General features: G+C 51.2%; 1 protein-coding gene across 1 annotated transcript; it reads right to left on the reverse strand.

The window, feature by feature from the left end:
• Window positions 1-529: 529 nt before the first annotated feature.
• LOC125941872 (uncharacterized) lies at window positions 530-12,255 on the reverse strand. Its single transcript, XM_049659735.1, has 2 exons — window positions 12,097-12,255; window positions 530-1,376 (listed from the first exon to the last, which is right to left on the reverse strand). The coding sequence occupies exons 1-2, from the start codon at window positions 12,253-12,255 to the stop codon at window positions 639-641; spliced, it is 897 nt and encodes a 298-aa protein (XP_049515692.1). The 3' UTR covers window positions 530-638.
• Window positions 12,256-13,167: the final 912 nt, after the last annotated feature.

A 13,167-nucleotide genomic window follows, 5' to 3' on the forward strand; every position in this document is an offset into this window, starting at 1 on the left:
TGGGTTGAACAAACTTGTGTGGCATCACTGCTCTGTTGGATATTGTATCCACTTAACATACGACTTTCGACAGATGCTCGCCCTATAGCTTACAGGAGCTCAGTATTCAGAAGCGTAGTGATAGGTGACAGGTAAGACAGCACAGTTATGCAACGTTGTTCAAAACGTGGCGTCTCTTTTTTAATATGCCAACCTATGCTCCTTCAGCCTATTTTCAATGGTGTCCTTGCTGCCGAAAATAAATAAGATGATGCAATGACAAACCGCTTAAGCAAATGCACTTAAACAATATGCCTAACGCAGCGTGCCTTACTGAATAGTGCGCTACATTGTTTGTATGTGAAGGACATAAAAAAACTGTTCAGGCCTTTCGTACTGGCCATTTCGCACTTTTTGACAAAATGCCAAGCGACGACAGATGCTGCAGCTACTGCTAAAGACGCGACACTCAGCATTAACACTGCATATTTTGTGGCCAGTAGCACTTGTTTCTTAGCTGCTGAAGTCCTCGTACAGCTACAACCGAGACTCTGTGACATGGCAAGCTGCCTCAGGCGTGCTCGCCAAAGTTTGCACTTTCTCGGTTTCTGGTGCACAACACGCCTCGACAAGTCCACTCCTAAAATCACCTCTTTTCTTCAAGTCGTCACTGCTCGACGGTTTATCGACCCTTGAATCGCACCTGTCTTCTCATGAATCACTTTGAATCCACCATACTTCTCGATTGCCTTTGACAGAGCTTCTTCCAGCCCAATCAGTTCATCGGCCGTCGGTGCCAGTTGTCCCACACTCCGCCTGCGACGTCCTTGGATGGCAGCCGACGTCGCCCCGTTAAGGAGGAAGAAAGTGTTGGTCATCATCGAAGCGATGATGGGGAGCAGGAAGGCGGACACCGCCAGAGGTGCCATGATAAGGATGAGCAGGGGAAACACGATGTCGTACTCGTTCTTGTAGTCGTGCTTGTCCACGTAGTGGTCGTAATAGTAGTCGCCTTCAAATTCGTCGTAGCGTCGCCTATCCTGCCTGTGATGGTGGCGGTGAGGATGGTGACCACCACCCACTTTGCCCTTACGCTTGTCCGTGGCTGGTGGCCAGTAGTTGTAGTAGGGCGGGTAATCGGCACCGTCGACATCGTAGTCTGCTACCACGGGAGTGCTAGCGCTTGAGCCAACGCTTGCACGGCGACGCAGCGGCGTTGGGCCCGAGTCCAGACGGCGACCATGGCGGTACCGGCGCACCGGATTACGATGCGAGAGCCCCCTGCCTTTTCCGACGGCAGTGGCATCGGTTGGCGATGACGTCGATGATTTCGGGTACGCTTCGCAGTACACTGCCAGGAAGGCGGACAGCAGGAAAGCAACCCATGGTGGAGAGACCTGCTCGAAAAAAAAGGGCGAAGGGAAACAACAGTAAGGACCTCTTGCGCGTATGTGTAGCTGTTTGACTGTGAGCACGTCTACGGAGCATTCACAATAGCTTTAATGTTTGCACTGATACCAAAGTCATCAGTTGACTCAGTTGGTTATTCATTATCTCGAGAAAGCAGGGCGGGGAGACGACAACACAGACAGCCACGGTAGCCTGAAGATTTCGCTGGTGTAAGACAAACACCAAGCTGACTCGCAGGCTATACCTTTTATTCAAGAAAGAAGCATATAGAAATAAATCACGCATATCGCTTCACACTTACGCTGTACAAAACTAAAGCATAATTATAAAGGTGAATTAATATAACTAAATACGTGCGGCAACATCAATAAATTATCTCTATGATAGGAATAAAGGTGTCGATGGTATTGCATTTTGGTGTCAAGTCTGCGAATATGAGCTCACTAAGCTAAGCGTGCAAATTTATTCGCCGCCAGATTACCGCATCTCAGCACCCTCTGAGAATAGCGTTCACCGACCAAGCTGCGAAGCACAAAAAATTCTGTGCGCATTATGCTTTTTGTAGCATCCCTTGACGTTCTCGAACGTAATTACTGAAACTGAGTAAGAGGAGCAACAATTTGATTGTAGGCATACACGGAAGCAGAATATGGACACGTGTACTTCTTTATCTTTGACCGATGACTGCTTTTCACCAGCTGACAAATGTTGAACGTTATCGCACGGTGCAGTACGCGCTTGCAAGTATCGGAGGTTTCTCCTATGTTATCGATGGTTCTATCCCTTGTCTGTTGTCACTGAACCTCTTGAAATCTGAATGTATGCGCGACGCGAATTGTGCAGAACTTTCTGGAAGGCAAGAAGGCAACAGCAATTACGCTGGAACCTTAGACGAGTCACGTATAACAGCTGACGTGCTTGACCAGCTGATAGATTTCGACGATCGCTGACTGTGCTCGCCGATATCGTTTAGCTTTGAGTGCCACTTGTTTGTTGCTTTTTCTTTTTTATCTTGTTTTTTTTTTTTCTTGTTTTTGGTGGGGCGGGGGGGGGGGGGCACAGGCTCGCCCAATAAGAAGTTGCTTGCGTGATTCCAAGTTCTTGTTACTGTGTTATTCGTCGTTGCTACAACGTGACTATACTATATCGATTTGATTCACGAACTTCAGGTAGGAATGTTCTAATCCTGCTACAATAATTTCACTACAAATCAACAAGTAGCACACATTTTCTTGTGGCCCGTTCCAATAAAGCCGTTCTTCTTTTCTTCTTGGGCTTTTAAAGTTTCCAGCTCCAACGTGCACGTTAAGCTAGGCAGGACCTTCCTCAAATTTCTTTGAGCGTAATTGTAACTGCAACATTCTTGGGTGCGCTATCGGTGCAAGAGCACCGCGGCAACACTGATACGAAAAACAAAAAACATTCCATTGCTACAGAAGACCTCCCATTCCGTTAAGCCTTACTACACGCAAACCACAAAGTGGGACACGTGAGACAAGAGGGCCCTAATTTACAAGATATGTCAAGGGCACCCATTCAATAGGACCTTCTTTGCGCAGTAGGTCTCTGGGTGACACCGCGCATTCGAGAAGGCCCGTTACACTCTACATCTTTCCACGTGAAGGGCCGACGCGCATCTGCCTTTCCCACGTCCGGGCGCCGCAGCCGCCTTCGAAAAATAACGAAGAGTAACAGAGGGGGAATCCCCTCCTCCGTTGTCGCATTCATTAAATAAACGCCGGGCACGCGGCAGGGCTGCATGACGGCGTCAATGCGTGCCCTACTGCTCTCGTCAGCGCCCATAGTCCGCGCTCAGCGTGCCGACGACGCATACACGCGCATTTCAATTTTCGGCAGCAAAGCGCGTCGAGTGCCGCCAAGCAGCCGTTCCTTTCTTTATTCCTCTTGTCGCGCAGCCAGCCGTGAACGCGTGTGACCAACGGGCGAGACGCGGTACGCCAGGTTTCCGGAGGAAGCGACTGAAGGGGGCGCCACCCTCGCCAGCCCGACCGCTGTCACGGTCACACTACGGTGGATCTCCCTCAAGCGATGCGTCTGTTACGTCGCCTCCTGGCTTTTGTCAAGTAGTTCAGCGACTGTAACCCATGTGGCATACGAGACACGGGCAGACTAATAAGGGACGTACTCTTAAAGGGCGGCCAAAGGATTTCGGAGCGCGGGATCCGCGAGAAAGAAACATTATGATAGTCAGTACACCTGCTCTCAGATTGAAAGATGTAAAGGATACTTTCCCATTCGACCACCACATTGTGCATCTAAATTGTAGTCTGCGTAGAAAGTGGATTTATCTGTGAATTTTGTGCTCCGAAAACTTTTCCGGTCGGCTGTACTCTGCAGCCGCTGAGGGGTCTAAAAGTACCTTTACTGTGTTCTTTGTGATACTGGCGTACTCCAAGCTGTATGTAGTCCTCGTTCTTTCTCATGAAGGCCTGAATTGTAGTAATTGTGGATAATTAATTCTTAGTCGAATATGTTACTGGCAGTAACATATTCCAACAGACTGCACAAGAATTAGTAGGGACCGAGTCACTATTATCTGCTTTGAGCAGAACAACGAATCGTCTTGATGGTCGCAATCTGGTTGAAGTGTTTGCAACTAAGTACCATTGATGGAGCTTCTTGTAATTGCCTGTAAAGAAAGCGCGCAAATAAAGCTTCCTTGTGAAATGGACTAACGCGTATTTACATCTATCTGCCCTGAATGGCTTCCTATACTGAAAGTGATATTGTGTCATTGTAGTAACACTAAGCGCGTCTTTCCTTGTTTGTGCTTGTGTGTTTTTGATTACTTGATTGAATCCTCTGATTGTGTGTGCTTAGTTGTAGAAACTGCAGAAGGTGACGTTTTCTTGTTGTTGTTTTTTTGTTTTGTTTTTTTTTTTTGCTGTTTCATATATTGTCTGTTGAGGCATGTTAACAGAATCTGCTTTCTTTCCTGAACGTTGTTTAGTGTGTGTGGTTGTTTTTCTGTTTTATTTTTTTTGCTTATTTTATGATCGCTTGTTATCATCCTTTGATCATTGACCAACATATTGCAAGGTAAATATACCTGGTAGCGAAGCTTCCATAGAAGCCCATACGTTCAAAACATGGTTGCTTACCGGCGGTTCATGGGGCTTAGCGCCATCTGTGTGAGGAGGGAACACTTCCGGCGGAAGAAAAAATAATTTGACGTCATATCCGTCAAAAACAGAAGTGACGTCATTTTGTTCTCATAGGCGCGAAATTTGTTTTCGGAGGCCTGCCATTAGAGCTGTATATTCAAATGCCCAGCCATTCGACTTCATGGGCGTTCCGAGTTTTCAGCGCGAAAAGCGATGCCGGAAAAGATCAGCCGTACGGGTGTCGAAATCGCGTCGCTGCACAGAACATACTTTCTTTGGAGGCCGACGAACACTTTGGGCGTAGATTGCGTAGAGTTCTCGCCCTTTCGTCGGACGCCAAGCCCGTCGGCCAGCGCTGTTGCACGAAAACAACTAAAGTAAACATGTATCTGACGGTCGCAACTCACTACTTTTGACTGCACAGGTTAAGAAACAATAAAACTACCCGCGTCACGTAATTCAGACAAACGTCGACATGCAACACAACACATATGAGGGGGGCGTATTGTAACAGGTGAACTTTGCGAGCGCGCCTTTCCACGCACTCCAAGAGTGGCATTGCAAGTGATAGCGGCGTCAACGCCCGCCGCTATCGATGGGCGCTCTCACGGTGGGCCCTGAAAAAAGGTATATATTGATAATGATCTAGTAAAATACAGTTGTATCTTTTCTCGCCATGCATATATAAAATGAATTAGGAATTTTATTTTCGTTGAATGAATCTAACTGCGTCTCGCTTTAATTTAAAAACGCTTTTTTTCTTTCCCAGTGTTTATTCCCTCCAAACATAGTCGCTCTTCAATCGCTGCTCCCATAACCACCCTTGCTGATGTCGGTGACAATTGGTTCTGAACCGCTTTTCGCCCGAAGCTTCGCGACCTATGTGGATCGACCTTGCATATTGTATCTGGCGAAATCGGTGACAAAAGAATTGCAAATAATTCCAATTTCCTGTTCCATCCAAATAGTTCACGCATTTACCCCCAACAGAAAAGAAAAGATGGCTGCCTAGCCAGCCTCCTTCTCCTCTCCTGCCTAGGCGTAGCAAACAGTTTCTCGCATGCGATCTCCCCTTCAACCTAATGCACTTTCCTCATGTGCCCTGCGTCTATGAAAAACATAGACGGATAGCCAGAAAACTTCTTGGGTACGTTTCGGCGCTAACAGCATGTAAAACGAAAGTGCCTTTAGCTTTATATAGCGTATGGAGTAAAAACATTATTTCAGGTATTTGAAATATAAAAGTCGGCTCTTACACGGTACAACCCCTTTAAATCATAGATTCCATGCTAATAATAATACTACAGTTATATCTCGCATTGCAATCGTTTACAAAACTAGTCTTATGGTTAATACATGCATTTTGCCATGGTTCGGCACGGTTTCGTTGAGAATGCATACTGCGGTAAAGAACGCCAGGTGGTCAAAATTAATCCAAAGCCCTCCACTACGGCGTTCCTCATAGTCAGAACTGGTTTTGGCACATAAAAAACCCATATATAAGACGAAGAGAATGCACAGTGTGAGTTCTTTGTTGCTCTTCGTGTTGTAGCGATGCTGTGTGCTCGTCTCAGAGTACTCTTTCTGAGCCGATGGCTCAGAAATTCACAATATTAAACGTAATTTTTACCGATAAGCTAATCACAACAACATAGAGCGTGTGTGACACAGAATGTAAGAGATGTACGAATGCGTATCTATGCTAACCATGAATAAATCATTCTTCATATTGTAACCAATTCGTGTTCTGTCTTTTTTTTCTGGCCTTGTTTTGTCTGATATACTCATAAACTGTATTATATGTACTGCAATGGGGATGTTTTCCTTGCAACACTCGATCTGGCGTTAGAACGGCAGACTGAAACAAGTCAAAAGGGAGCTATGGCGAAGCGGGCGAGCAAGCGTTGCTTGTCTTCTTCTTCCTTCACCAGCACCATGGCCCAGTCCCTTCAGTACAATCACTCCCCACCAAAAGAGGAGCCATCCTGGCGACCTAGGGGCAGGAGAAGACAGGGGGGTCGTGGCACTGCTTTAGGCGGGAGACATGGACAATTTCCTGGCCGCGACGACGCTGGTCGGAAGACGCGTCCTTCGGCTCGATGAGGTAGTTGACTGCGGATGTTTGTCGCAGTACCCGATAGGGACCATGGTACTTGGAATGCAGTTTGGAGGAAAGGCCCGGTGGAGTAGACGGCACCCACAACCAGACCAGCGAGCCGGGAGTAAAGGACGTAGCTGTAGTGGACGTGTCGTGGCGATGCTTTTGGCGCCACTGGTCCTGGGATGTGAACGAGCGAGCGAGCTGGCGACATTCTTCCGCGTATGCAGCCGCTCGTGAAACAGTCGTCGACTCCGAAGCATCCGGCCGGTAGGGTAGAATTGTGTCCATTGTGCAGGAAGGTTCGTGGCCGTAAAGAAGAAAGAAAGGTGAAAATCCAGTGGTGCTTTGCGTTGCAGTATTATATGCGTACGTTACGAAAGGCAGAATCCGATCCCAATTCGAGTGGTCAGAGGAAACATACATGGCCAACATGTCGCCAAGGGTGCGATTAAAACGCTCTGTCATGCCATTAGTTTGGGGATGGTATGCCGTGGTAGTGCGGTGAATGATGCGACACTCCTTTAGCAACGCTGTAATGGCGTCAGAGAGGAAAACGCGACCGCGGTCGCTCAGTAATTCTCGAGGTGCTCCATGCCGTAATACCAGGTTCTGAAGGATAAAACGAGCAACGTCTTTTGCCGTGGCAGATGACAGGGCTGAAGTTTCAGCGTACCGCGTAAGGTGGTCGATAGCAACAATAACCCAGCGGTTGCCGCTGGGAGTGCTGGGAAGCGGACCGTATAGGTCAACGCCGACGTGGTCGAACGCTCGAGCGGGGCATGGTAAAGGCTGCAAGGGACCGGCAGCAAGTTTAGGAGGCGTCTTGCGGCGTTGGCACAGGGGGCATGACCGGACATACTGGCGAACGAAACGATACATACCGCGCCAATAGTACCGAACCTGGAGGCGAGAGTATGTCTTCAATACCCCAGCGTGGCCGCATTGTGGGTCATCGTGGAACGTGGCGCAGATGTCGGAGCGGAGATGTCGGGGAATAACAAGCAACCACTTGCGACCGCTGGAGTTGTAGTTGCGCCGGTAGAGGAGGTGATCCCGAATAATAAAGTGCGTGGCTTGGCGACGGAGCGTCCGAGAGATCGGCGCTGGCGACCGGCTAGACAGGAAGTCGAGAAGCGAACAGATCCATGGGTCCTTGCGCTGCTCTGATGGCATGTCGGAAATGTTGAGGGCGAAGGCACCGCAGGCGGAAATCGACGAGCAGATAGGATCAGGTGACAGGGGTGACCGGGAAAGAGCGTCTGCGTCTGAATGCTTGCGGCCGGAGCGATAAACAACACGGATGTCGTATTCTTGTAGGCGTAATGCCCAACGAGCGAGCCGACCAGTTGGATCTTTGAGTGAAGACAACCAGCATAGGGCATGATGGTCGGTCACGATGTCAAAAGGGCGCCCATACACGTAAGGTCGAAATTTTGCGATAGCCCAAATAATGGCCAAACATTCCTTTTCAGTAACGGAGTAGTTCGCCTCAGCTTTGGTAAGGGTGCGGCTGGCATAGGCTACGACGTACTCATCGAAGCCATTCTTGCGCTGTGCAAGAACAGCACCTAGCCCGACACCACTAGCGTCCGTGTGAATCTCAGTTGGAGCAGAGGGATCGAAGTGGCGCAGTACTGGCGGTGAAGTGAGAAGGCGGCGCAATTCTTGAAATGCGTCGTCACATGCCGGGGACCGGTCCGGTAGCTCGGAACGGCCGGTAAGAAGCGCGGTCAAGGGGGCGATTATGGAGGCAAAATTGCGGACGAAGCGGCGGAAATAGGAGCATAAGCCGATGAAGCTGCGAAGCTCTTTCAGGGTAGTTGGTTTGGGGAACGCGGATACAGCACTAAGTTTCGTAGGGTCCGGGAGGATGCCGTCTTTTGAGACCACATGACCGAGGATAGTAAGCTTGCGAGCGCCGAAGTGGCATTTCTTCAAATTTAGCTGCAGTCCTGCAGCGGTGAGGCACGCAAGGACTTGCTCGAGGCGGCTGAGGTGTGATGCAAAGTCGGTAGAAAAAACTACAATGTCATCTAAGTAGCAAAGGCACGTGTTCCACTTCAGGCCTCGGAGAATGGTGTCCATCATTCGTTCGAAAGTGGCAGGCGCGTTGCAGAGGCCAAAGGGCATGACGGTGAATTCATATAGGCCATCAGGTGTTACAAAGGCTGTCTTTTGGCGATCGGCCTCTGCCATCGGCACTTGCCAGTACCCGGAGCGCAGATCCAGTGAAGAAAAGAATTCCGCACCCTGTAGGCTGTCCAAGGCATCGTCGATGCGCGGCAGAGGGTAGACATCTTTGCGCGTTATGCGGTTAAGGCGGCGATAGTCGACGCAGAACCTTATGGAGCCGTCTTTCTTTTTAACGAGGACAACCGGAGATGCCCAGGGACTGTTAGAGGGCTGGATGATGCCACGCTGCAGCATGTCGTCAACCTGCTGGACGATGATCCGGCGTTCAGCGACCGACACACGATACGGACGCTGGCGCAAAGGGGTTTGTTGACCGGTGTCGATATGGTGAACGACTGCTGACGCTCGACCCAAAGACGGTTGGCCAATGTCGAAGGAGGCCCGAAAACGCTGGAGGAGCTGGATAATTTCCTCGTGCTGGACAGGTGTGAGTGCCGAGTCGACGGCATGAGCAAAGACGTCCACAGGGGCATCGGTCGCGCCAGGAGGAGTGACGGCGCAAAGCGGAAGTGGTGCCGCATCGTCAAACATGGTGGCTGGGAGGGTGCAGTCGAAATATTCAGAGCTCCCCAAGCACTCGCCGCGGAGTATGGATGAAGGGCACGCGGAGGGATTGCACACGTAAAGGGCAGCAGAACCGCCGCAAAAAGTGACGATAGCAAAAGGAAGCAGAAGGTTCCGACGGCTCGCACAAGAGGCTGACGGCGTAAACAAAACAGATGAGTTCGCGACAGAGTCACACGACACAGGAACCAGAGCGGCTGAGAAAGGTGCGATGTCGATGTCCGTGGCAGCAACAACTTTAGTAGAATGGTGGTCGTCAGGCTCAAAGCACGGCACTGATAACGTAAGTTCGGCACGAGCGCAGTCAACAACAGCTTGGTTCAGAAATAGGAAGTTCCATCCAAGAATGACGTCGTGCGAGGAACGGGATAGAACGACAAATTCGACAACATACAAAACGCCTTGAATGACGACCCGAGCTGTGCAGGATGCTGAGGGCTGAATGCAATGCGATGTTGCCGTACGCAGCGATAGATAAGTCAGTGGGGTGGTCACTTTGTTCAAATGGCGGCAAAACTTTTGACTAATAACAGAAACGGCGGCTCCGGTGTCAATAAGTGCGTGTACGGTGACGCCATCGACGGACAGTTCAATTTCGTTCGCAGGAGAAAAATGAGGCCTTGAAATGTTCGACGTAAACGCAGTTCCTGCCTCGGGAACTGCCACTGTTAGTTTTCCTCGCGGGCAGGACTGAGTCGACGAACCATGGGGGAAAGGGATCGACGACGTGGGGAGGGCGACCGGCGTGAATCGAAGGGGCGGCGACTAGAAGACGAGTCCGGAGGAAGATGAGACACATCATGACGCGGAAGTCGAGCAGGCATGTAGCCGGAGGCGCTCGCACTGTCAGGGAAACGGTAGTTGCGACGGCGGCAGAATCGTGCTACGTGGCCCGGGAAACCACAGGAATAGCATATTGGCCGGTTATCAGGTGTGCGCCATGGGCGCTCACATTATATGCGCTCACACGGGCGTATTCGGCGAGCCAGTCCTCGACGTCGAGGTCCTCTGCTCCGCTAAAGATAGCAGGATCACGCTGCCGGACGACGCCAGGGCAGACAATGGTCGGGGGTACGGGAGCAGCAGCCTGGGACGGTCCGGGATCATTCATCGCAGGAGCTCTTGGTAGCGTCCGACTGCGGAGTTCCAGGATGTGGAAGAGAAACCCAGCACCTCCACCAGATGCAATGGGGATGTTTTCCTTGCAACACTCGATCTGGCGTTAGAACGGCAGACTGAAACAAGTCAAAAGGGAGCTATGGCGAAGCGGGCGAGCAAGCGTTGCTTGTCTTCTTCTTCCTTCACCAGCACCATGGCCCAGTCCCTTCAGTACAGTATGTTTTGATTTTAGGTGCGTTTTCTGTACACACAGCACTTTTGGATTGGGTTGGTAAAGAGGTTCCTAAGAAGGCCTCTGACATTCCATTGTATGATTTGTGTATCCATAATGAACTTAAATTGGTGCTGTGCGTAATAAAAACTGAAGTATTGCCTTAGATTACGGAGCCCTTTCCAGGCCCTGTAACGCGGGATTTGTCCTTTCTGAAGCGGTCGAGGGAGCCTCGCTGCTCCTTAGGCGCTTGGGGCGCCGTCGGGATGGGTGTAGTGTCCATTGCCTCTTGAGAGGCGCCGGAAACGCGCTCTTGCGAGCGAGAAGTTTCGCGAGAGAGTCTCGCCGCGAAGGACGAGACAGTTGCACCCACCAGCCCGGAGGTCGATGGGGCTGCCTTTGGGCCTGAGCTGCGCCGGCGGTTTCCACAGCCAGCAAGGGCCGGAGAGGGTGAGGCAGCCTTGATGCACCCACCGCGGGAGCTGCTGGCGGGCCTGCGGGTTCGCTACGCGTAGCGCAGGCTACCACCGAGGACTGTTGTGATGCCGGCAACCCTAGGGTAACTGGGCCTGTTTGCTAGTTGGGTGGAGTAGACGCCCACGGGGGGCAGGAGCCACAAGCGACAGCGTGCTGCGCGCGGGCTGGGCAGGTGGCAGTAGCCGCTGCGACGCTGCCCCTTGACGCGCCGCCTCAGCATAAGTGGTCGTGTGAATGGTGAGCACCTTTTGCGTGCTACCCTGAACGATATCTTTTCACAGACTTTCAGTGTGATAATTTCCTTTTCTTTTTTCCACCCTGGACAAGACCGGGAGTACGCTGGATGCTCACCATCGCAATTAAGGCAGTGAGGTGTGGCCTCGCAATTGTCTGAGGCATGACCTTGTACTCCACACTTAGCACAGGTGAGCCGACCACGGCAGCTCTGCGAGCCATGGCCGAATCTTTGACATTGGTAGCATCGCCTAGGATGTGATATGTAAGGTCTTACATCTATCTTTGTGTAGCCTGTTTCAATGCTTTGTGGCAAAATGCTCAATTCGAAGGTGAGTATCAGGTGTTTTGTGGGAATGTCTTTGTTGTCCCGCCTCATTACAATGCGCTGCACATTCGTGACGTTCTGCTCCCTCCATCTTTCTAACAATTCGGTTTCAGATAGGTCGATGAGGTCTGCTTCGGATACTACCCCCCGTACTGTGTTCATGGACCGATGCGGTGAAACAGTAACTGGGACATCACCAAAAGTAGCAAGCTGGCTGAGTCTGTTGTATTGGTCTTTATCACGTAGCTGAAGCAGAAGGTCTCCCCTTAGCATTTTGGTGACCTTGTAGCCAGGACCTAGTGTGTTGATTATCGAAGTCATCAATTTCCTTGATTGGTGACTTCGAGGCGCACACCTTCCTCGGGCAGCCAGTGGGGTTCTCGGTGCTACCGGACCGGGCGACCGTGGACGAAGCTATCCGCGTGAGTAGCCGCCTCCCTACCTCGATGCTCGCCGCGTGGCAGAGATTGGACGCCGTTAAAACATTCGTTTTTCCGGCGCTCAACTTCGCCATGACTTGTGGTTCCCTAGGTAAGGCAGAGGAGTCTCGCCTATACACAACGATGCGCCCGCTAATCAAACGAGCGCAAGCTTCACCTGCTTGCCAACGCTGCCAATGAGTACCTTTAGTGATGTTTGCTGAGTTGATGAAGCATTCCAACTCCTCTCCTTTGCAGACACTGAATTCCAGGACCTGGCATTGCGGGCACTCACGGAGGTAACCAGCAAGCGGCTGTGGCGGCCTGCAGATCATGGTGACATGGCTGCCTATCTGAGCGGCGAGATGGAGGGCCAGTTCCGGGCCACGGCGACGGAGCTCGAGTCCGTGTGGAAGGAGGCCCTCAAGGCTTCTCGGCGCCTGGGTGCTGCGTGGGAGTTGGAAGAAGGCCCTCGCATCTCCAGGGGGGACATAACACTCGGTCCGAGGAAACGCACTAAAGTGGTGAGGACATTCAGGACAGCACTGGCGCACACATGAAATGACGATCTCCGCCAAAAACCGAATTAGGAGAATGTGATGGAGTGCGTCGCCGCCAGCCAGATCAGTTCCCACATTGTGCGCACCGGCCAATTCACGAGGTTTGGTGGCTCGCGTTTCATTCACTGGGCTTGACTCAAAGTGGCTCCCCTGAACGCAGCGAGGCCCTGGGCTACGTCATTGGACCAACGGTGTAGGGTGTGCGGCTGTCAACCCGAGACACTGCCGCATGTCTGTGTCATTGCATGGCTCACAGTTAAGCATACACAAACCGCCACAACCAGATCGTTAGCCGAGTGAAAGCCGCCGCCTCCATCAAGTTAAATGTCCCCCACGACAATCAGCCACTAACCTCCGTCCCGATCTTGTACTTTGCAGAGGCGAGAAGGCGATCATCGTCGACGTGACCTGCCCGTTCGACAACCGGCCCTAAACGCGGCCCGCCAG

The sequence above is a fragment of the Dermacentor silvarum genome, unplaced genomic scaffold, assembly GCF_013339745.2.
Source record: "Dermacentor silvarum isolate Dsil-2018 unplaced genomic scaffold, BIME_Dsil_1.4 Seq510, whole genome shotgun sequence".
NCBI classification, from domain to species: Eukaryota; Metazoa; Arthropoda; class Arachnida; order Ixodida; family Ixodidae; genus Dermacentor; species Dermacentor silvarum.

Coding starts and splice junctions, on each gene's coding strand:
- LOC125941872 (XM_049659735.1), bottom strand. CDS start 12,255: ATGGCGAAGTTGAGCGCCGGAAAAACGAATGTTTTAACGGCGTCCAAT. Junction 1,377..12,096: donor CCACTGGCTGCCCGAGGAAG/GTGTGCGCCTCG, acceptor TTTTTCGAGCAG/GTCTCTCCACCATGGGTTGC.